Consider the following 22,416-nt stretch of genomic DNA (forward strand, 5'->3'; position numbering starts at 1 on the left):
AAATTATAAGACACTGATGAAAGAAATTAAAGATGATACAAATAGATGGAGAGATATACCATATTCTTGGATTGGAAGAATCAACATTGTGAAAATGACTCTACTACCCAAAGCAATCTACAGATTCAATGCAATCCCTATCAAACTACCACTGGCATTTTTCACAGAACTAGAACAAAAAATTTCACAATTTGTATGGAAACACAAAAGACCCCAAATAACCAAAGCAATCTTGAGAACGAAAAACGGAGTTGGAGGAATCAGGCTCCCTGACTTCAGAGTATACTACAAAGCTACAGTAATCAAGACAGTATGGTACTGGCACAAAACCAGAAATATAGATCAATGGAACAGGATAGAAAGCTCAGAGATAAACCCACGCACATATGGTCACCTTATCTTTGATAAAGGAGGCAAGAATATACAGTGGAGAAAAGACAGCCTCTTCAATAAGTGGTCCTAGTACATTCTTGACGGGAATGTAAATTGGTGCAGCCACTGTGAAAACAGAATGGAGGTTCCTCAAAAAAATTAAAAATAGAACTACCATGTGAGCCACCAATTCCACTCCTGGGTATATATCTAAAGAAAATGAAAACATTAATTCAAAAGATACATGCACCGCAGTGTTCATAGAAGCATTATTTACAATAGCCAAGATATGGAAGCAATCTAAGTGTCCATCAACAGATGAATGGATAAAGTCGATGAGCTGTATGTATGTATGTATATATGTGTGTGTGTGTGTGTGTGTGTACACACACACACACACACACACACACAGATTGAAATACTAATAAGCCATAAAAAAGAATGAAATTCTGACATTTGCAACAACATGGATGGACATATAGGTTATTATGCTTAGTGAAGTAAGTCAGACGGAGAAAGACAAATACTGTATGTTATCACTTATATGCGGAATCTAAAAAATAAAACTAATTAATGAATATAACAAAGGAGAAACAGACTCTCAGATATAGAAAACGAACTAGTGGTTACCAGTGGGGAGAAGGAAGGGGGGGAGGGGCAAGATAGGGTAGGGATTGAAGAGATACAATCTACTATGTATAAAATGACTAATCAAGAAGGATAAATTGTACAACACAGGGAAATATAGCCATTATTTTACAATAACTGTAGATGGAGTACAAGCTATAAAAATATTGAATCACAACTGAAACTAATATTATATTGCAAGTCAATTATACTTCAATTAAAAAAATAAAAGATTATTATTAAAAATTGTGGTAAAATATAAAATTTGTCATTTTAATTATTTTTAAGTGTACAATTTAATGGCATTAAGTACATTCTCTTTGTTGTGCAGCCATCACCACTATTCATCTTCTAAATTTTTTCACTTTTCAAAACTGAAACTATGGCTCCATTAAAAAATAACTCCTCATTCCCTCCTCCCCTCACTTCCTGGTAACCTCTATTCTACTTTCTGTTTCTATGAATACTATTTTAGATATCTCATATGGGATATAATATTTGTCCTTTTGTGTCTGACTTATTTAACTTAGCATAATGTTTTCGAGGTTAATTCATGTCGTAGCATGTCAGATTTTCATTCCTTTTTAAGGATGAAAAATGTTTCATTGTATGCATATAACACATTTTGTTTACCCATTCATGTAAGCTCTATTTTTCCACCTTTATTGAGATACACTTGACAGATAAAAATTGTATGTAATTAAGGTCATAGGTTTTTGAAAGAGATTGCATTAAATTTAAATAAAAGAAAAGAAAAATAAAGTTTTCTTTATATAATATGTATGTTGTTCTTTGGTTCACAAGGTGTATATGATTATTGTATCTTTATTTTAATTGCACCATTGATTAGTATAAAATTTTTCTCTGACTCCATTTTAATGATCTGAATTTCAACTCTCCTTTGTATGATATTAATACACCATCACTGATTTTTCTGTTACTGTTTTCACACTATATTAAATATTTATTCTTTTACTATTAAACTTTCTGAATCATTTCTTAGGTATGTTTCTTTTTAAGCTGGGTTTGTTTGCTATCAAATCTGATAGTATCTCCTTTTGGTAAGGAGATACTATTTCTTACTAGGAATACTAAGTTCATCCTATTTCCACCTGCTGCCACGACTGTTATGCCTGGCTTTACTGTTGTTATTTTATTTTATTAATTTAATTTTCTTTCCTTCCTTGTGGATTTTTTTGTGCGTTTTGTTTTATCAACTGTATTTTGTTTGATTTTATCTTTTGTAGGAATTCAAAAGAGAATACTCTTGCTTTAAATGGTAAAATGGTTGCTTTTTAAGTTTGTCAAATAACTATATTTAGCCATTGTTTTTCAAATTATCCGCTTTGACCCCCCTTACACCCAACTAGGAACTTAGCACAACTTTCCTTGCCCTGTTCACTAACCCACTTCCTGTTTCCTTATTTTTTAATTCTGGTCTGTGGATATTGGTCCAGATTGTCCTTATACACATATTCCATTTTTATTATACATATTTCCCATATTTTATTGAGCCTTTTCCAATATATTTTAAAGCATTAAAATCTTAAAGCAATTATTTACACTTGTATTTGTGGATTTGATTGATTTTAAATACCCACCGCCATAGTTTTTAACGCTATGATTTTCCCATTATTGATTTCCTCTGCTTTATTTGTGAGTCGTCTGGAGAATGGTTTTCTTAGGGCAGGCAAAAGAGTAGGGTGAGCTCTGAAGTCTTGTACATGAGGTTTTTTCCCTACTGTCATCACACTTCAGTGATAACAATTTTTCTGGAAATAGGATTACTGGGCTACTACCTTTCTCATCAATAACCTGTAGTCATTGCTCTCTGGGTTTCCACAGTTTAGTTTTATGGATGGGAAGTTTGAAGCTTGTCTTATTTTAATTCTTTTGTAAATAACGTTCACATTATCATGGCTGTATATTGATAAGATTTTTTAAATCTCTAAAGACATTCCAGAGTATGTGTAGAGATAGAATTTATTTTAATTAATTTTACTATGACTCAGTGAGTCCAATTAACCTGCCCACCTGAACAGTTTGTTGTAGATCAAAGTTGTATTTTCAATATTTAACAATTTAATATATTTAATATTTACTTATTGCTACTGCATTCTGATTTCTTCTTGAAGAACATCTATAAGTCATTCATCCAACAGAGATTTATTGAGGGCCAACTATGTGGCAGGCACTATTCTAGGCCCTTAGAGGTTTCATCAATGAGTAACACAAAGATCCCTGCTCTCAAGGAGCTTAAAATTCTGCCAGGAGAAACAGACAAAACAGTAAATCAAGTAAATATGTAACTTATATAGCAGAGCACACGGGTAAGGGATCTTGAGGGATCTTGTAATATTAAATTGGTCAATATTAAACTGGTTCTTGCTGAGAAGATGAGATATATATTTTTTCTTTTTTTTTGGTTTTTACATTTTTTTTTTCACTTTATGCTTCACTGTTTGCAATGTGGTGCCTTCCCTGTGCTTTGGGGGCTGTTTCCATGTTCATATTCTATATTAATGATTTGATTTTACATAGTGTCAGTTCTGCTCTGTTTTATCCCTATGCTATTACATTTTGTTGTTCCCTGCAATCTTAAAACATTTATTTAGCCCACGTCCTTTTCTTTTCTTGTTTTTAATTGTAGTAAGAACACCTAACGTGAGTTTTAGTTTCTTACAAAATTTTTTGAAAATTTACTCATTTATTTATTTTTGGCTGCGTTGGGTCTTCACTGCTGCACGCGAGCTTTCTTCAGTTGTGGCGAGCGGGGGCTAGTCTTCGCTGTGGTGCGCAGGCTTCTCATTGTGGTGGCTTCTCTTGTTGTGGTGCACAGGTGTGTGGGCTTCAGTAGTTGTGGCACGCAGACCCAGAAGTTGTGACTCATGGGCTCTAGAGCTCAGCCTCAGTAGTTGTGGCGCACGGGCTTAGTTGCTCCGTGGCACGTGGGATCTTCCCGGACCAGGGCTCGAACCCGCGTCTCCTGCGTTGGCAGGTGGATTCTTAACCACTGTGCCACTAGGGAAGTCCCTGCAACAAATTTTAAAGTGTATAGTACAGTACTGTTAACTATAGGTACCATATCGTATAGCTGATCTCTAGAGCTTATTCATTTTGTGTAACAAAGACTCTCTACCCATTGAACAGAAACTCCCCACTTCCTCCTGCTCCCATCCCTTGGCAACCACCATTCTACTCTGTTTCTATGAGCTTGAGCAGATCTCTTGTATAAATGGAATAGTGCCGTTTTTGTCCTCCTGTGACTACCTAATTTCATTTAACATAATGTCTTCCATGTTCATCCATGTTGGAACATGTGTCAGAATCCCCTTCTTTTTTAAGGCTACATAATACCCCATTGTATGTATACACCACATTTTCTTTATCCATTCATCCATCAACAGACATTTAGGTTGTTTCCATATCTTGGCTATTTGATTAATGCTGCAAAGAACATAGGAGTATGGATATCTCTCTGAGATTTTGATTTCAGTTCTTTTGGATCAATACCCAGAGTGGGATTGCTAGATCCCACGCTGGTTCTATTTTCTTATGTCTGCTTCCTCTCAGATTGTTTTCTGTGTGTGGCTTCTTTGTGCTCAACAGAAGTCATACCGTCTCGTGCCCTTCTGTGTATGATAAGCAGATTATCTTTAAAATATTCATTTTTATTTTCTGAAGAAAATTATATGCTTTTTCTCAAGATAAAGATTCTGTTTCCTTCATGTAGTAGTAGGTCTTCAGAGGTCCCTTCTTATTTTGTTGCTATGTGTTCAGTCCTTAGGAGAGGCCGTCTCCATCTCACGCCTGCCACAGACGGGGTCTCACCTGTCTCACCACCCGAAGCCCCACCACCCCTTGGATAACCATCCTCCTTGGCACAGCCCTGGAGCCAACTTGAGGCTCACATGCAATCTCCACCGATGCTGGGCGGAGGCCGTGTCCACCTTCCTCTGATTTCCAAGACAAGAGATGAGTCAGAGGCCATTTTGTCCTCCTCGTGGGGATGACAGTGCATTCAAAGACACCAGACAGCTCGGCCCCAGCCCTCCTCTTCCTACACAGTACACACTAAAAGTGAAGGCTGTTGACTCTGAACATGTCAATAAAGAAAGAAGCAGACTGGCCGAGCGAGGAACAAGAAGATGGGCCAGTGTTCTGGAAGCTGCCCTGTTTCTTTTGCATAGAAAGCTATCACCACACCATGAAAATGACCATGTGTCACTGTCATTCTCCCAGTGGAGGCAACACCCAGTAAACAAGGAAGTCCTGGGGAGCGAAATCTGCCTGTGGTGGCTTTTTGCATACACGAGGCACCCCTCACCCAGTTCATCCCCGACTACAGAGCTGGTCGTAGACAGTCATTGTACTGACGGACTTGCATTAATTAATGGACACGATCTTTCCCCCCATACTCCAGAGAGCCCAGGTTCTTAGGCACGATAAAATGTTTGTGGGGGGATTTCTGGGTCCCAGGGCACGGTGATGTCCCATCAACCCACTTTGGGGAACCATGGCTTTGCACGTTCACCATCACAGAGGAAAGGAGCTGTGTGATGCAGTTTCCCACTTAGACACGTGTCTGCTGGCAACACTTCTGATTCCTTTGTCACTAAAAGAGGGAGGGATTCTCTCTACCAAAGTTTGTAAAAGATTACACAGGGACAATTCCTTGGTAAACTGCTTGGCCTTGTCTTATAAGTGCACTGAGATGACTGACGGTGATTAAGGAAAAGCATCCTCACTTTAGCAGACTCAGCTAGGCTTCTAGGGCATCCCTGGGAAAGCCCAGTTTTGGTTAAGGTCACATGAAAGCAAAATGCAAGCCAGGAACATTGCACGGGCCCAATTCACCCGGTCCCTGTTTGCCAGGCTGTTTTAATAACTGAAGGCTTATTAGGGAAATCACAATGAGTAATCTAATAATGTCACTCCCAGTTAGCTAATAATTTCATTACCTGAGAGTGAGCTGTCTAAGGAGGCAAAACAATAGAAAGGTCACGGAACAGAATCTGGTTTCAGGTTCCAAACCGAAAACCAGTTCCAGATCTCAACTGGGCGTGACACTGTCCCCCCACCGCCAACACCCCACCCCTTCCCCACCCAGAGAACACAGAGCAATGTCACAAATGGTGGAGGTGCTGCTGGCACCAGTGGGCAGAGCCAGGGATGCTTGAAGACATCCCGCACATCACAAGACAGAAACCCAGGTGTGGGTAGTTACCCCTCCTTCCTTCCTGGTGGCCAATGGCACGTCTGAGGCACAGCCTTCCTTGTCCTCCCCACGCTCCCTCCTCACCGCCTGCTCACCAGTGTTCTCCTTTTGCTGTAAGGCCCCCCACTGCAGTCAGGCTCACCTTTCCCTGCTGGTCTGTTTTGACCTCCCAGCCCCGGGGCAATTCCAGCCGAGTGTCCGCAAACATGTTGATGAAATTCACCAAGTCCCGGTTGTGCTGGTAGCGTTCAAAGTTGCGCGCGTCCCGCCGGACCTTGAGGATCATGTGCTTCAAGCAGGTGCTACTGGTGAAGACTCGGTAGGCACTCTGAGAGGGGTCGGGGCCGACAGGGAAGGCAGTGGGGTTAGGAGAAACACAGACCAAGCGTACTTTGAGCCCCTTGATGGGATGGGATGTGATTGCTACACAGGGATTTACTGTGGGCGTTGGGGGTGGGGTGTAAAGCTCTTGCTGCCCCTCGGAAACACACATGGACCTCCGGGCTGTCTGGCTCTACCGCTGCTTCAGCACCCTGGACGCTGTCGACCTGCCCTGCATCTCAGAGCTGCCCTCCTCCTTCCTCCCTCCTCCCGCCCCAGCAGGGCTCTGCTCTCTCAAGTCTCCCTCTGACTCTCTGAGCATCTCCTTCCTCTCCGTCCGGCTGCCTCCTCTCACTGCACAGGTGCGCCCGTGCTCCATCTTAGCTGTCTTTATAGCAGGGTGTATTAATTAAGGTTCCCTGTGGATTTAGGGCTGACCTTCAGAGGTCTGCCACTCCTTGCTAGGTAAAAACTGTGTGTGTGTGTGTGTGTGTGTGTGTGTGTGTGTGTGTGTGTGTGTGTGTGTGTGTGTGTGTGTGTGTGTGTGTGTGTGTGTGTGTGTGTGTGTGTGTGTGTGTGTGTGTTGGGGAATGAGAAGAAGTGAAGAAAGTTTCAGGAGTTCCTCATTGTGCCAAGTAAGCATTTTATGCTACCTGGGGCTGGTGTGTGTGGGGTTCCAGGAGAGACTGCTCACAGCCAGAGCAGGCTGGGGCAGTGGCTCCTTCCGGCTCAGGGCCACCTGGTGCCCAGCGCTGAGGGCATCGCTACTGGCATCCTTGCCCCCCTTCGTGACTCCCCCACCTGCACCGCTGGGCAGCTGCTCCGGGTCTAACCACTGGATGTCCCAGAGGCTTCTCTAATATAACCTGCTCAAATCTGGTCCCTCCTCCCCTGCCATAGCCTGCATCACTTAATCAAACTACTGCTAACTGGGGACATGACCACCTAACTCAGGGGCCCGAAGCAGAGAGGACTCACTTTCTGGAGTCCCCATCTCCCATCCCCCTCCATCACAGTGGCCCCAAGAGCGACTGAAATAGTTTCCGAGCAGAGTCCTTCTTTCTCTGCTCCCGGCCCCTTCCGTAAGGCAGCCCTTGATCATCGCTCACTTGAGCGCTTGACCCAGCCTCTGGTCTTAGTCCCCTCAGTCCCTCTCCCACAGTTCTGCCAGAGAAAAGAATTCCTCAAACACTGGATCATGTAACTGATGATAACATCGGAGACTGCTGGCTCCTGTCGCCTACTGAGGTAGATCCAGGTTCCTTTCCGTGACGTACCAGGCAATTTGCTGCTCATCTCTCCACGCCCTCTTCCCAGATCTGCCTGTTGCCACACTCCAGGCTCACTGGACCCAGCCCCAGGCTGAGTCCTTCCTCCTGCAGCCTGGAACCTCTGCCCCTCCCACTTTCAACCTTCAGGACTGAATTCAGCGGTCACCTCTTCAGGACCACTCCCTGTGTTTCCTGACCATCTTGTTCCTCCCTGAGGTCAGGCACTGTCCTGTCACGTTAGACACATCTCTGCACGTCTGTTGCTCCACAAAATGAGGAGCTTCTGCTCAGCAGGTGTCACCCTAATCTGTCTTTATGACTCCAGCACTTAGATCTGTGCCTGAACTGCAGGAAACATTTGTTGAATGAGAAAAGTAATGACTATAGTAATATAATGTCATTGCTTCCTCGACAATACCAAAAAAAAAAAAAAAAAAGAAATGAAAAAAACTACATATGTAAAAATCACATCAAATTTACCTTAAGCATGTTACTTGCAAAACTAATTACAGGAAAAGGAAACCTAGTTATTTATCTATTCTAAAATTTCTTTAATGAAAGTGATTTTATAAAATGATTCAGGCTGAAGGGAATCCGTCAACTTCACAATTGTGTTCCTTAAAAATTTTAACAATAATAAAAACACATCTTTGTTTCCAAATCACTTTCACTGCTATTAACACATCTGAACCTAACAAAAACCCACAGAAGCTACAGCATTTCCAAATCTAGCTTTCCTCCTTTTTGGGAGACTCACAGAGAGCAAAAAAGAACCATCTTTTTTCTTTTCTCTTTTTTTTCTTGCCTTAGTTAAAATGCTATCCTCTTTAATCTATCCAATGACTTTGCAAAGTTGTGTTTCGGGTCTTGCTGGAAGCCAGGCCAGGCCCCTTCTGTGTGTGGGAACACTCACGTAATTGGCGTGCAGTACAGTGAAGAACTCGGGGTTGGTGATGAACTTGACAGCCGGGGACTGTAGCAGCAAGGTGATTTTTTGTGAGTTCACTGGAGAAAGTGACCCATCTCTCCTCAGATCTGGAAAAAGTGAAGCAAAGCAATGAAAGGCACTGGGAAAAGATCATTTCAAATAGAGGACTTCTCTCTTGTGGCACCAGCAGCCCACAAGGTTCACCTGCACAGCTGGAGAGGACTGTTGTTTTGAATAGAGATCTGACCAGCTGTCGCAGTGATAGGGCCAGGTGTTCTATCACTCGGTGTCTGTCAGTTAAGAATCATTATTTCCTAGGAGTGTTCCTGTACAACTTCAGTTAGGATCAAGTCCTTGAATACCTCATCCCTTTTATCCCAATGACTTTTTTCTTACTTTCTTTATAAGTTGCTCACCATAGCTATGAGAATTTGTTTGCAGAAAGGACCACAATTCTTCCCCCCCCCACATCCCCATTGGTATGGAACTCTGCAACCCTGTTGAATCGAGCTGGCCTTGTGCCTTGCTTTAACCAACAGAATTTGCCAGAGGTTCTGAGCGGCCTGTGGGTCCCCACTTTCTCTCCCTCAACACGAGAACAGTCTGTGCAAGATGAAAAGCCATGGGGAGTGGGGACAAGCCGCCCCGGCTGAGGCCACATCAGGCCAGCCAGCTTGCAGCTAATTCCACAGCTGACCAAGGATGCAGGTGTGAGCCCAGTGGCCTGAGGAACCACCCGGCAGGGCTCAGCTCAAGTTGCCCACCTGCAGGATTGAGGGCTACATGCATGGCTGTGAACTTAAGCTTTGGATGGCTTGTTATACGGCAAATGCCACCGGATCCAATACCAAACCCAGAAAGAAATTTTCTTTTCCTTTTTCCTCATGTTTCTAATTACTCCATCACTTTACTACATCTCTCTCAGAGATTAATAGAAATTAATAATAGAAATACATAAACTAGTCAGTTTAGTTAGTATACCTGATAAAATGAATAGAATGGAGGCAATTAAAATAGTTGGTGGAACTGTGTACACACATATTTAAAAGAGGGCGTGAAAACGTCCACTCTTCTGCTTTTGCAGAGAGAGCTGAGACCTGGCAGTACAGGAAGCACATGGCTGTTTGCTCCAAATGTTCTAGAGCCGTCAATCTGCCATCATTTACCCAGTTCAAAAAGAAACTGGATTATTAGGATGTTACAGTAATAATCTTACGCTATTACAGGTATAAAAAGCAGAAGCCAATCTCTTCAGAGAAAACAATCTTATGGCTACCAAAGGGGAAAGGAAGGGAGGGGATAACTTAGGAATTTGGGGATTAACAGATACACACTACTATATATAAAGTAGATAACCAACAAGGACCTACTGTATAGCACAGAGAACTATATACAATATCTTGTAATAGCCTATAATGAAAAAGAGTCTGAAAAAGTGTATGTACAACCGAATCCGCTTGCTGTACACCTGAAACTAACACAACATTGTAAATCAACTCTACTCCAATTAAAAAAAAGAAGTCAATCTCTTAACGCCTTTTGAATATTCTCGCCTGAGTTCCACTCAGTCAGATTCAAAGAAATGAACACCAGACCCCCCTAGTGGATGCTGATGGTATTTGCTAAAAAATGCTCCCAGGCGGCCATGTATAATCGTAAGCCTGCCGGTTCTCTTTACTCCCAGGTTCCTCCCTCAGGGGGGATTGTATTTTATTCTTTAAAAAAATTTTTTTTTTTTTTACTATTTCTTATTTTTTTAAAAAACATCTTTATTGGAGCATAATAGCTTCACAATGTTGTGCTCGTTTCTGCTGTGTATTTTATTCTAAATGCAAACAAGTCTTCCTATTGTTGTCATGTGGCTCCTTGGAAGCAGACCATGAATTCTTATCGTATGTTTTATTTATAAGTGGAAAACACCTTAGGACACCAACAAATAAATTGACTTAATAAGAAATGATTAAGCCACCGAAACCAAAAATTGCCTTGACGCATAGGTGCAAGGTCTCTTCACCGTGAATCCACTTTCCCTTTACGTTCCTGGTGGGAAACTTCTGTCTGTTTTACCCTGCTGGTGCCAAGCCCCTTTCTCCCGCTGGCCCTCGCCCACGCCCCGCTTTCCTTACCCCATCCGCATCCCAGGAGTCTGGGCCCATCCTGCATACCTATGCTCGACTGAGAAGTTTCAGCCTCTGAATCACTCCCGCCACCTCCTCCGTTGCCTCCTGCTGGGACCTGCTCACAACTTTGGCTGCCAGAGTCTTCTTCAGGCCTCTCTGTAGCAATGGTTCGCTGAATATTTTGGTACCTTTGTGTCAGAAAGTGCAAAGACAGGAGTTAACTTTGGTTTGATGGCTCGTGGAGGGGCTGATGCCCTGAATCAGATAAGTGGAGAAATCAGTAAAGGATTGTCCTGGAGGTCAAAAAAGTCAGGAAAGAAATGCTCAAAATCCCCACAAGATACCCAAGACAATTAACACTCCAAGTATCTCTGGATGATTTGATTTCTTTTTGTTTTGTAAGCTGTGATGAGTTTCAAGTATGGTGACTTCAAAAAAAATCACCCTGCATTAAATGAAATTAGGCTAAATCTAAAATAATGGTATGGGAAGGAACTTAAAATATTACAACTAAGATATCAAAGCACCTCTCCCTGATGGTGATAAGTCTACAAACTAAAATAAAAGTTCTACTCACTTGTTTTTATTTAACAGGTAACTGACAGGACTGGCAAGGGGTGTGCAAAGGTTACACGCTAAAAACACACTGGCAGACAAATAAATGCTTTCTGCTTCTTTGAAGGCTCCTTTGATTTTTCTTTCCAAGTTGGGGAATCAGTCAGTCAGTTGGCCAGTCAGTTGCCTAACCAGGTGCTTACTAAATATTTACTGACTTTTCCAGTGTGTCTGGCTCTGCGCTGGACTTCCAGACCAAAGAGAAGACTGGAATGCGATCTCGCCCTCTGAACCCTCACGGTCAGGAGGGTTCAGAACAAAGAGGGGAAATGCACACAAACCGTGACTCTAGTGAGGTGAACAAGCTGCCCTAGGTGTGTAAGAGGTGTGGACACAGACGAGGAAACACCCAAGGCACATGCGTCCTGAAGTCAGAGTATGACGTGTCGGGGAGCTTGTAGGGAAGGTACACGGAGGAAATGACATGTGCAAAAGGCTGCAGCTGGGAGAACTCCAAGAAGGTTGGTGGTGGCGTCAGGATGTGTGGGCCTCGGGCAGTGCCAGGGAACCAGCAGGGGCGGCAGGGAGCGCCTAGCAGCGGCGGCTGGAATGTTTTTCTCTAGGCCCAGGTCCTCCAACTTGAGCTGCATCAGGATCACCTACAGGGCCTGTGAAAACACAGGCTCCACCCCCAGTGTCTCTCTGATTCAGCAGGTCCAGGGATGGGGTGGGGGAGGCAAGAATGTGCATTTCTGACTAGTTCCCAGGTGATGCAGTTTCTGCTGCTGGTCCGGGGACCAACTCTGAGAACCGTCACTGCAGGGGCTGAGCAGCTGCTGGAAGAGAGAGGCAGGTCCAGTTCTACAAGGACCCCCACCTGTGTGGAGGGTGCGGGAGGAGAAGACCCTGGAGTCGGGGAGAGCAGCTGAGAATGACTGCATCGCTCCAGGCTGGAGATGCAGAAGCCTGGAACCAGGCAGGGGTGGTGGAAAAAGCTGGTGTCTAAGGATGCTGCTGGGGGCAGGGGACACCCACATTCTGTAGGGATACTAAGATCACCTATATCTGCCCACAAAACACTCACAGAAATTTCCTAAACCTCCCTGCCTAATTCACACTGTGTTTTGTAGGCAGGTGTCCAGCTGTCTTGTTCCTTTTTGCTCTGCTCTGCGTCCTTCACTCTTTGTAGACCCTCTTCCTCCTAGCTAAATGACCTTGACTTTCCCTGCTGTCTCTCGGCCCCACCAGGGCACAGGACAGGAATTCCACTTCCCTTTTCTTCTCGGCACAGCAGGAATGAGGGAAGCGGTCAGACTGACGAGATCTTTAGTGGCAGAGTTTGTAATAACTTTACATGTAGACTCAGCAGAATTTGGGACCTGACTGGGTATGGAGGTTGGAGAAGACAGAGGAGACAACTGTGAAGTTCGAGGCGCCCACTTAGAGCAGGTGGGTGGAGATGCCGGTACTGATGAAGCCCATGTAGGATGGGCAGGTTGGTGGGAAGATTTTAGTGTGGATTTGGACATGGTGACCTGGAGGTCCTTGAGGTCATACAAGTGACAATAGCCAGGGGAGCGTTGCTGTATGGGTCTTGCGCTCAGAGAAGTGAAGTGGGAGTGGAGGAAGAGGCGTGAAGAGGAGGGAGCCTCCAGGGAGCAGCGAGTAGCCAGGTCGCCATGTGCAATCCAAGGTGGGGGCATGGGGAACGTATTATTACACGGACAAGGTCTTCCATGGCAGGGATTCTGAAGACTAGTGACCTCTCCTTGACCTTTAGAGAGGAGTTTTGGGGACTTCCCTGGCGGTCCAGTGGTTAGGACTCCACGCTTCCACTTCAGGGGGCACAGGTTCGATCCCTGGTCGGGGAACTAAGATCCTACATGCCACCCGGCCAAAAAAATAATAATAATAAATAAATAAAAAATAAAGAGGAGTTTTGTTCTCAAGTGTGGTCTCCAGACCACCTGCCAGAGAATCAACTGGGTGATTATTATAATTACAGAAATTGGGGCAAAATTGAAATCTGCGTTTCTAACAAGTTCTTCAGGTGGTATTATCTACACCTAGGTTTGAGGCTCTCTGGTGCGGGGCTTTCTTTAAGTTTTATTTTATCTAGAGACTCAGCCACTCGCTCCTGCCACCTGGCGGAAGATGGCTCTGCCTGCAGCACTTACTGGGAGGCATTCCTGAGAAGGCCTCTTATGAGAAAATGCGGAAGGGGTAGGAATGAGCAAGGAATCGGAGAGAGAAACACTTGCTTTTATTTACCCCTCCACACGCCTGTGGCAGGGAGGCTGTGGGGAAGGTGCAGGCTGTCTGTCTGTGATGTTCTTTTTGCTGGAACTCAAGTAATGCAGCCACACGTGGGGTACTCCGTGGGCCGGTGAGAAGCTGCCTAAGCTTGTGACCTTGACCTGGGAGAGGAAGGGGGACTGCCAAAGACCAAGGAAGCTGCTGTTGGAGGATCTCCTAAGTGGCTCAAGGCAGGCTGCATTTTCCAAAAGCGGCTCAACGATATTTTCAGTCCACAGCTTCTTCCAGAACCTGACTACTCTCCTACTAAGAGGCAGAATCAATGTCCCCTCCCCTTGAACCTGGGAAGGTCCTGTGGCTACCTGGACTAACAGACAATAATGAAAGCGACAGCTTGTGATGGAACACAGAGGCCATGCTGTGAGGAAGCCCAGGCGACGTGGAAAGTCCACCTGGAAGTGCTCTGGTTGACAATCACAGCTGAGATCCCAGCCGACAGCTGGCATCAGCCTCCAGATACACGAGCTTCCAGCCCAGCCACCCTCTGACTGCAACCATGAGGTACCCAGAGGAGGGCCTCACTGAATCCAGTCAACCATGAGAACCGTGAGAGAGGATGATACTCATGAGGATAATGGTGATAATAGTCAGTTATTGTTGCTTTAAGTCACCCCGTCTGGGGTGCTTTGTTACTCAGCAACAGATGCCTGGAAAGGGCTTAGACAAACCTCACATTGTAGCCTCTCTTTTACTTCCCAAATTGCAGTGATCACTGAAGAGGATTTTAACGAGGAAATATTTTATTTTTATTATAATTTTATTCGATGGAAATGTCAGCAATTTCACAAACTGCTTCACATGTCCTCAGTTGCACCTGGTTTATCTCACGCCTTACTAAGTCAACAGCCTCAAATCCCAGGTGCCAGACCCAACCCCTGGCCTTTGCTGAAGTCAGGACAGTCTTGGGGAAGCAGGACACACAGCAGTTGGTGGAGGATCACCCAGCAAGGGCAGGGCTGCAGCCTCAGAGGCTCTCTTTGTTCTAAAGATGAGAGAGGGGGTCAGAGAGTTGGTTCTCTTCTATTTCATCAAAAATTATCCTTCAGGGGCTTCCCTGGTGGCGCAGTGGTTGAGAATCCGCCTGCCAATGCAGGGGACATGGGTTCGAACCCTGGTCCGGGAAGATCCCACATGCCGCAGAGCAACTAGGCCCGTGAGCCACAACTACTGAGCCTGTGCGTCTGGAGCCTGTGCTCTGCAACAAGAGAGGCCGCGACAGTGAGAGGCCCGCGCACCGCGATGAAGAGCGGCCCCCGCTCGCCGCAACTGGAGAAAGCCCTCACACAGAAACGAAGACCCAACACAGCCATAAATAAATAAATAAATAAAATTAAAAAAATATATATATATCCTTCAATGTCCCCCCTCACACTTTATTTTTTTGCAGAAAAAGGTTAAATATTTATATTATATAGGGTTTATGGAAATTGGTAAGGAAGGCAGCTGGAATGTCTAATTTGCAAAGGGACACACAGAGGAACACACACAAAACCGAACCGGGAATAAAGAAACCTTCCAAAACCAAACCGAACTGAACCAAACCAAACCGAAACCAAACGAACAAAGCCCATAGGAGCAGACGATTCTCACGGGAGGAGCTAAAATTGGGAAAAGAAAAGCTCATGGAAACAGAAGTTGACCTTCCCTCCAAGAAGTGAAATGTAAGAAGCACCAGAAAACACGAGGAGAATCACTTAAGTCAGCAAAAACCCACCAAAAGATGAGATGGAAGGCAAGGTATTGCAGCTAGCAAAGTAAACCCGTAGAAACACACTTTAGAAAACCTTTAAGCATTGATATCAAATACCAAAACCACGCAGATCTCTCTTGGCCTGCTCTTTTGGGAATATAACCGTAAAGAAACACTCTAAGACAATCTTAATATTTTACATACACTTGGGCCTTATCCAAAATAGTGATTAAAAGCAATAAGTGAAACATCCAACAATATGTCAGATTAACTAAATTACATCTGTTCATTGGAATACCATCGTTTAAGTGATCATCTTAAGACTATGTAGCAATATGAAAATGCTTATAATGTAGGAAGTGAAAAATGAATATAAAGCTATATTATCATTAGAGCTGTATAAGGACTGTGCATATGAAATTTGAAGACAGTTAATTTTTTTAAAAAAGCTAATCCTTCGGGCAGTAGGATTATAAGTCTTTTCTTTTTGCTTATTTAAAACTTGCATTTCTCAATAGTATAATAATTTTATCCAAATAAGTAAAACATCAAACTTGAGTTGATGATTTAAAATGAGATTATGTATTTATATTCTCGGTTTCCTCAATAAATATTTGCGAAGAAGGTAGAGTTAGTTCGTTCAGGATATTTTGAACGTGTAGGAATGAACTCGGGAAATGGTCTTGTACTGAGTCCTGGTAAACTCTGGCCCCATCCAGGCACCGGGACGAGGGACACAGAAGAATGAGAAAGAAGGGAAGGACAGTTACCAGTGGCAGGCATGATGAGCCATCAGTCATGGGGCTGCAGAGGAGGTGGCCACTGGCTCTGTGCAGAGAGCTCTGGGGAGGTTCCAGGGACCATGTGACATTCGGGGTAGGCTTTTGCAGGATGGAGATGAGTGCCAGGTGGAAGGCACGCAATGAGGGACTTTCCTGCAGTGGAAGCGTGTGGCAAAGCCACAAAGGCCACTTAGGGGGTGGCCGAGGGAGTGTGGTCACCGCACACTACATTGTCCACTCCGCATTTTGCAGTGTGCATCTCCTTGCACAAACACATTTGTCTTTCACAATCACCCTGTCAGGAGTCAAGAGAAACTCCTTCTTGCAACACTGAGAAATATTTCCATCTTGCTGTGAGAAGGTGATGAGTGTAAATTTCTCCTGCTAAGCAAACACATGCCCCCGTGTGTGATCACATCTGCGATGGATAAAGGACTGACAGTATACCTTCTGTGGCTGCCATTATCAGGCCAAATCACTGGAAAACTTTAAATGCTTGAAAGCAATAGGTTAAAATAAGCATTGAAGAGCCTGAATACTTATCTGAAGGTTATCTGACCTTCCCTAGGTAGGATTTTTCACAAGAAGTAAGCACTTTCTCAAATCACTCAGTTCCTTTTCTTTTTATCTGTCCACATGGATGCAGCAAATACAACTTGCTATTCAGCAAAGTCTGGTCTCTCTCAGCATGTTCAGCTCCACTGGAGGGCACAGGGGTTTACACATCAAAGCCTGTACACTTCGCTAGAGGCCTGGTTCAGGATAGATTTGGCTTCTTTTTTTTTTTTTTTTGCGGTATGCGGGCCTCTCACTGCTGTGGCCTCTCCCGTTGCGGAGCACAGGCTCCGGACGCGCAGGCTCAGCGGCCATGGCTCACGGGCCCAGCCGCTCCGCGGCATGTGGGATCTTCCCAGACCAGGGCACGAACCCATGTCCCCTGCGTCGGCAGGCGGACTCTCAACCACTGCGCCACCAGGGAAGCCCTGGCCTCATTTTTATATTATACAACCTGAACATCGTGAACGAACTTCCAAGGATTTTTATGTCACAGGTCAAGGTGTTTACTTCTGCTTCTGGTTTACAGTTTTGTTTTAGTGTTCAAACTACACCTCTTGTAGATATAGACTGATGCTGCTCTCCGTGTTTCTTAGTCTGGTAAATTATTTCAGCTTATCTGTCTGGCAAGACAGACCCTGAGGCTATTTCTGCCTATGGCATCTGAACACAGTCTCTATGTAAAATGAGCTTGCTGCGTCCTTTGCATTTTTAGTTGTAGGAGTCTTGTTGCAATCACCATGAAAGGACACTCCCAAGGATTTTGGTGCATTTATATTTAATATGTTCTTCCTTGTAATATGCTTTCTTTCTGTGGGAATGACTAGAGAAGTACACTGCCAATAAAAACCCGTTATGGTTCTTATTAATGACCGAAACACTCAGGTACTGAGGGGGAGAAATGGAAAGCAAATGTCTTCCAAATGCTCAAGCAATAGAAGAACCCCTGGTGATTTTCACCTAAAGCATCCTTCTCTCTCTACAACAACAGTAAGCAGAAGTTCAATGTTTTGTTTCTGTGCAATTTTAATAGGACTGAATTGTCTACTTTTTTTTTTTTTCTGGAGGCTACAGTTAACTTTCAAAAGATATTTGTTATCAATAGCTGTGTCCCCCAAACCCAGTTAGTTATTCTTTTTAGTCCCTCTCCACCTTTTTCCTTTATTTTACACTAGCAAGACGTCATGTGGATACAAACGAAGTTGGGCCTGCAGTCTGCATTCCTGGCTACTAAAAGTATCCAAAAGCCACTGCCCTGGTCTTAAAGAAGCAAGATATTGGGTATGATGCTCATACTAGCTTATGGCATGGGAGAGGTGCTGTTTAGGGTTTCATTTGCATGTTGAAAACAAAATGACATCTTTACATACTTACTAAAAACTAGTAAGGGGTCTAGTTTTTAGACAAAACAATTCTCAAAAAGTATCTTTAAAGGTTTCTCTTTCTATGATGAAAGCTTTTTAAAAATGTATATTTCTGAGTATATAGCAATTCTGGGACCAGGGTAGGCATGAATATAGAGACTTATGAGGCAGCTTTTTCTCCAGGCAGCTTTTAGTATTCTGTTGACCCTATCCTTGGAATGTTTTCAAACTGTTTGGGTTCTGGACCTGTTTGAGAATCTTATGACAGATATGTATGAGTCTGGTAGATAAATGTGCATCCGTGTATAATTTTGCATATAGTTTCTGGACGGTTCCTGGAACACTGACACCCTCAGTGAATACCTGGGTGGGGGGGTGGTCCATGGGCCCTTGGCCAAGAAAACCTGTGTTCGAGCCTGGGCCATCAAGAGGATTCCCCGTCTTTAAATGACACTTAGGCTTAGCTTGTCTCCTCACCAAATGTTAAATCTAGCTTTCCAGGTACTAACTATGAATGGGTTAATTACTTTGCAGTTTCCTCATACAATCTGAGCAGGAAAGTATAAAAGGGGGTTTCTTTAGCTGCCCTTCTCCTTTCACTGCTTTACAGGGGCTCACCGCACGCTGATCACCCACCGCCTGTTGAGTTGCTCCATCTGCTGGATGGACCCGGATCTCCGCATCCCGTCGGGGGTGGCTGCTGATGTGGGACGCTGCCAGGTGGTCGTGCGGTTCACGTGGTCCACATAAAAGACCCGCCCGTGGCTGTCAATGCGAGCTTCCCAGTCTAGCGCATGACGAAAAGGCAAAAAGAAAAATCAAGGACAAACTACGGATCCATGTGAAACAGACACCACTTCCAGGTCTTTTGCAGTTAGAACTCACCACGGGTGACTTGCTGAAGACCAAGCACTGCCCAGAGCACCTGGGTGGCCTCTGAGGCATTGGCATGGAGTTGGCATTCCAGGAAAGAGCCCATGGGACTCAGATGCTCTGCTGGGCCATTTTAAACAGTAACTGGGGATACTCAAGTATGACCTGTGTTAAAATTCTAACAATTTCTAAAGAGAAAATGGAATGTTTATTTCCTTCTTTAAAAAATTCCATCTTGTCAATTTTCTTGGCTACTCAAATGACAGCTGGAAGACTGGAAATGTCCTCCGGTGACAGCTGACACTCTAATGCTGGAAGAATCCTTTCTTTCCTAAATCTGATGGAGGATGGCTGCTCAGAAGGGAATAATGGCCCTCATATTAAAACCAGGTTGGACTACAGTTCTCAAATGCACTGTATGTACGTGCAGCTTCATATAACCTCTATCTAATACTTAGCAGCCTTAATTGATCGCCATTCCTCTTGAGAGAAAGAATGGACACATTCAATCCTTAGAGTTGTGAATTCACAGTGTATGTTCAACCCACCTGTGGCTGCCAAATATCTCTCGACCAAAACAAAGCCAATCACGACTATTAACTAGCTTTGGAGTATCTCCTTGTTGATAAATAACTATCCCAAACAGTAGAGGGAGCCCAAGATAAAGCTAAATTCCTTTCCTTCTCAAATTTAAGCACAGCAACAAACTAAAAGGTGGAAGCATAGATGATACAGTCCATGATAAATGTAGGAGCTGGGCTGGGGTGATAGGATGAAAAAGTGCTCAAAACTGAGAGAGCTGGAAGTCATACGTACACACCTGAGCTAAAAAAAGATGAGCAATGTCTGCTGTACAGAGATGCGCAAAGCTTTTAGGTTCCACGTGTAAAACTGTGGTGGAAATAACAGCTTCATGATAAAGTTATGCTGAAAACTACGTTAGACTAAAGAAGAAGAAGCAAAAATGACTGCAAATGAGGAAAACCATTCAGGCTTTTAAGTGAGAAAAGCCATAGCTTTTGGGAGTAGGTCAGATGTTTACCAATTCTATTGAAAAAGTATCATTCAGGTAATGACATAGCAACTCCCAATTGTTTTTAAAATGAAAACCTCAATATATTTGGTATAGCTATGGTTTGACATGTGTGTGGTTCAAGCTGTTTGAGAACATTATGGCTTATGTCTGACATTTACCTGAGGGATTGCCAAATAATGCCCAAGGAAAACTAAAACTACCAGAAAACACCAAATTCAACTTGTAAGACAAATTGAAGAAAAAAAAATGTGGTCAGATTGTAGAAATATATTCTAGAAGGTTGTGATTAAAATTGACTACTAGATGATCCAGTTGTCAACTGTTTGTTGTAAATGTTAATTAGCTCATTGATGAAATTGTATATTTGTGTAACTACTAGGTAATTAATCTCGAGCTAAACATTAAAAAATTTCAGTGATTTCCAAACTAGCAGCAACTGGGTATTTTTTTTTTCTTGAACCCAACATGACTGTCATCCAACAAAGAATGAGCGTTAATCTTCGAAGAGTATCGTGTTACTCAATTCAGTTGAACAAACTCCTCCTTGTACTACGAACTAGAGACCATGCCAGGTCCTGAGGACACATTGCTGACTAACACACATCCCTGCCCTCCAGGTGCCCACAGTAAAGGAAGGATTCCTTCAAAGACAAGCCTCCGGTCTCACAGATTCTCCAAGGAAAATAACTCAAGTATGGTGCAGCGAGAATAATAATTTCTATGAGTTTCAACATTTCCAAGCCACTCACGGAAAAGAATGGCAAGCCAGACAGTTAGGCCCTCTTGTCAATACATTAACGACCTGGAAGGCAGAGTGCTAATTAAACTCTTATAAATAATCAGAAAATAATCGCTAAGCGCAATTAGAGATTTTAAGTGTGTTTTCTGGGTTGCTTTGTAAAGAATTTGCTTTCACATACTGTATAAACAGTATCGCATAAAGAAAACACGTTCCGAATGGAACTTCAGTCCTCAGCATGTCTGATGCACTTGGCCCTGTGATGCCAAAACAGACTCCTGAAAATGATACCTTTACGGATGACCTTGGGACAGTTAGAGTCATTCATGTGTGTCCATTCGTCTGTGGTTGGGGAGCCTTGTCAGATATTAAACTATATATTTTCCATGAAGTCTAAGAACAATGTAGAGCCTAATAATGAATCCTATTTTAATTACTATACCAAGAAAAGCCTGTAAATTTGTACTTTTACATTAACAAGTGCAATACCATGTTTGTAGTTTAGACCTTTATCTTGAACTTCAGTTGCACCTCACTGTCTTCTCAACACTGATACCTGGATGACATCTCAAATATAACACGATCAAAACCAAGCTTCAGCTCATTCCCCCCCAAACCTGCTCTATCTGCGGCCTTCTCTTCCTTTCTCAGTTAAAGGAAGCTCCATCCTTCCAGGTTAAAACTCTTGAGGTCATTCTTGACCCTTCTCTGTATCTCACACACCACAACCAATCTTTCAGCAAATCTACCCACAAAATATCTGGCCAGGATCTGACCACTTCTCACCCCGTCCTCTGCTCCCCGCCAGCTCAAGCCACCACTCTTTCTCACCTGCAAGAACCTTATGTTGGGTCTCGGGCTTCTATTTTTCCTCCTCACAATTTGATGCCAACACAGAAAACCTTTTAAGTCCTAAATTAGGCAATGTCACGCCTCTGCTCAAAAACCTACAACGTCCCCCTTTCAACCACTGTAAAAGCCAAAACCCTTAAGTGGTCTACAAGGCCCTAGGGGATCTGGGCCCCCGATAGACGGACCTCTTCCTGCTGCTTCCTCGCTCCCAAATCCGCTCCATCCAGACACACTGACCTTCTTGCTGTTTCTCAAACCCACCAGGCAGGCCGCTCTGTTTGCTCAGGAAGCTCTTCTTCCCCAATACTTGGGTGAATAACCTTCTTAACACTTCTAAGTCTAGCTTCAAATGTTGCCTTGTCAGCGAAGTGTACCCAACCACCCTATTTAAAATGGCAAACCAGCCACCACCACATGCTCCAGATTCCCCTTACCCTGCTCTGCTTTTGTTTTCCCACAGCACTTAAGACCATCTAATGTGCTGCACTATTTCTTCATTTATTCTTTTTACTGTTTATTATCTGTCTCCACCAGCCTAGACTGTAAGCTCCTTGAGGGCAGGGATCTTTGCCTTTTTTGCTTGCATAGAGTAAGCATTCAATAAATACTTATTCAATGAATAACTATCTGATGAAGTCATCCATGTACTATGTGAGATTAAGAAAATTCAGTTGTTAGCTTCACTACCAACTTTTCTAATATTTTTCAGTGTCACATGGACAGAAAATTGAAACCTATCTGGAAGAAATTTGTTTCATTATCAAAAGCAGCTTATATAAAGCAATTCTTTAAAACAG

The 22,416-nt window shown here is 43.5% G+C and overlaps 1 protein-coding gene across 1 annotated transcript in view; it reads right to left on the minus strand.

The window, feature by feature from the left end:
* The window catches only part of HECW1 (HECT, C2 and WW domain containing E3 ubiquitin protein ligase 1), a 253,204-nt gene that overhangs the window by 87,084 nt on the left and 143,704 nt on the right, over positions 1-22,416 (minus strand). The window contains exons 10-13 of the mRNA XM_060019836.1: positions 18,756-18,906; positions 10,903-11,045; positions 8,723-8,844; positions 6,360-6,545 (exon numbers count right to left, since the gene is read on the minus strand). Of these exons, the coding sequence (XP_059875819.1) occupies positions 6,360-6,545; positions 8,723-8,844; positions 10,903-11,045; positions 18,756-18,906 (602 nt within the window). The remainder of the gene's footprint in view (positions 1-6,359; positions 6,546-8,722; positions 8,845-10,902; positions 11,046-18,755; positions 18,907-22,416) is intronic.

The sequence above is a fragment of the Delphinus delphis genome, chromosome 9, assembly GCF_949987515.2.
Source record: "Delphinus delphis chromosome 9, mDelDel1.2, whole genome shotgun sequence".
NCBI lineage: Eukaryota > Metazoa > Chordata > Mammalia > Artiodactyla > Delphinidae > Delphinus > Delphinus delphis.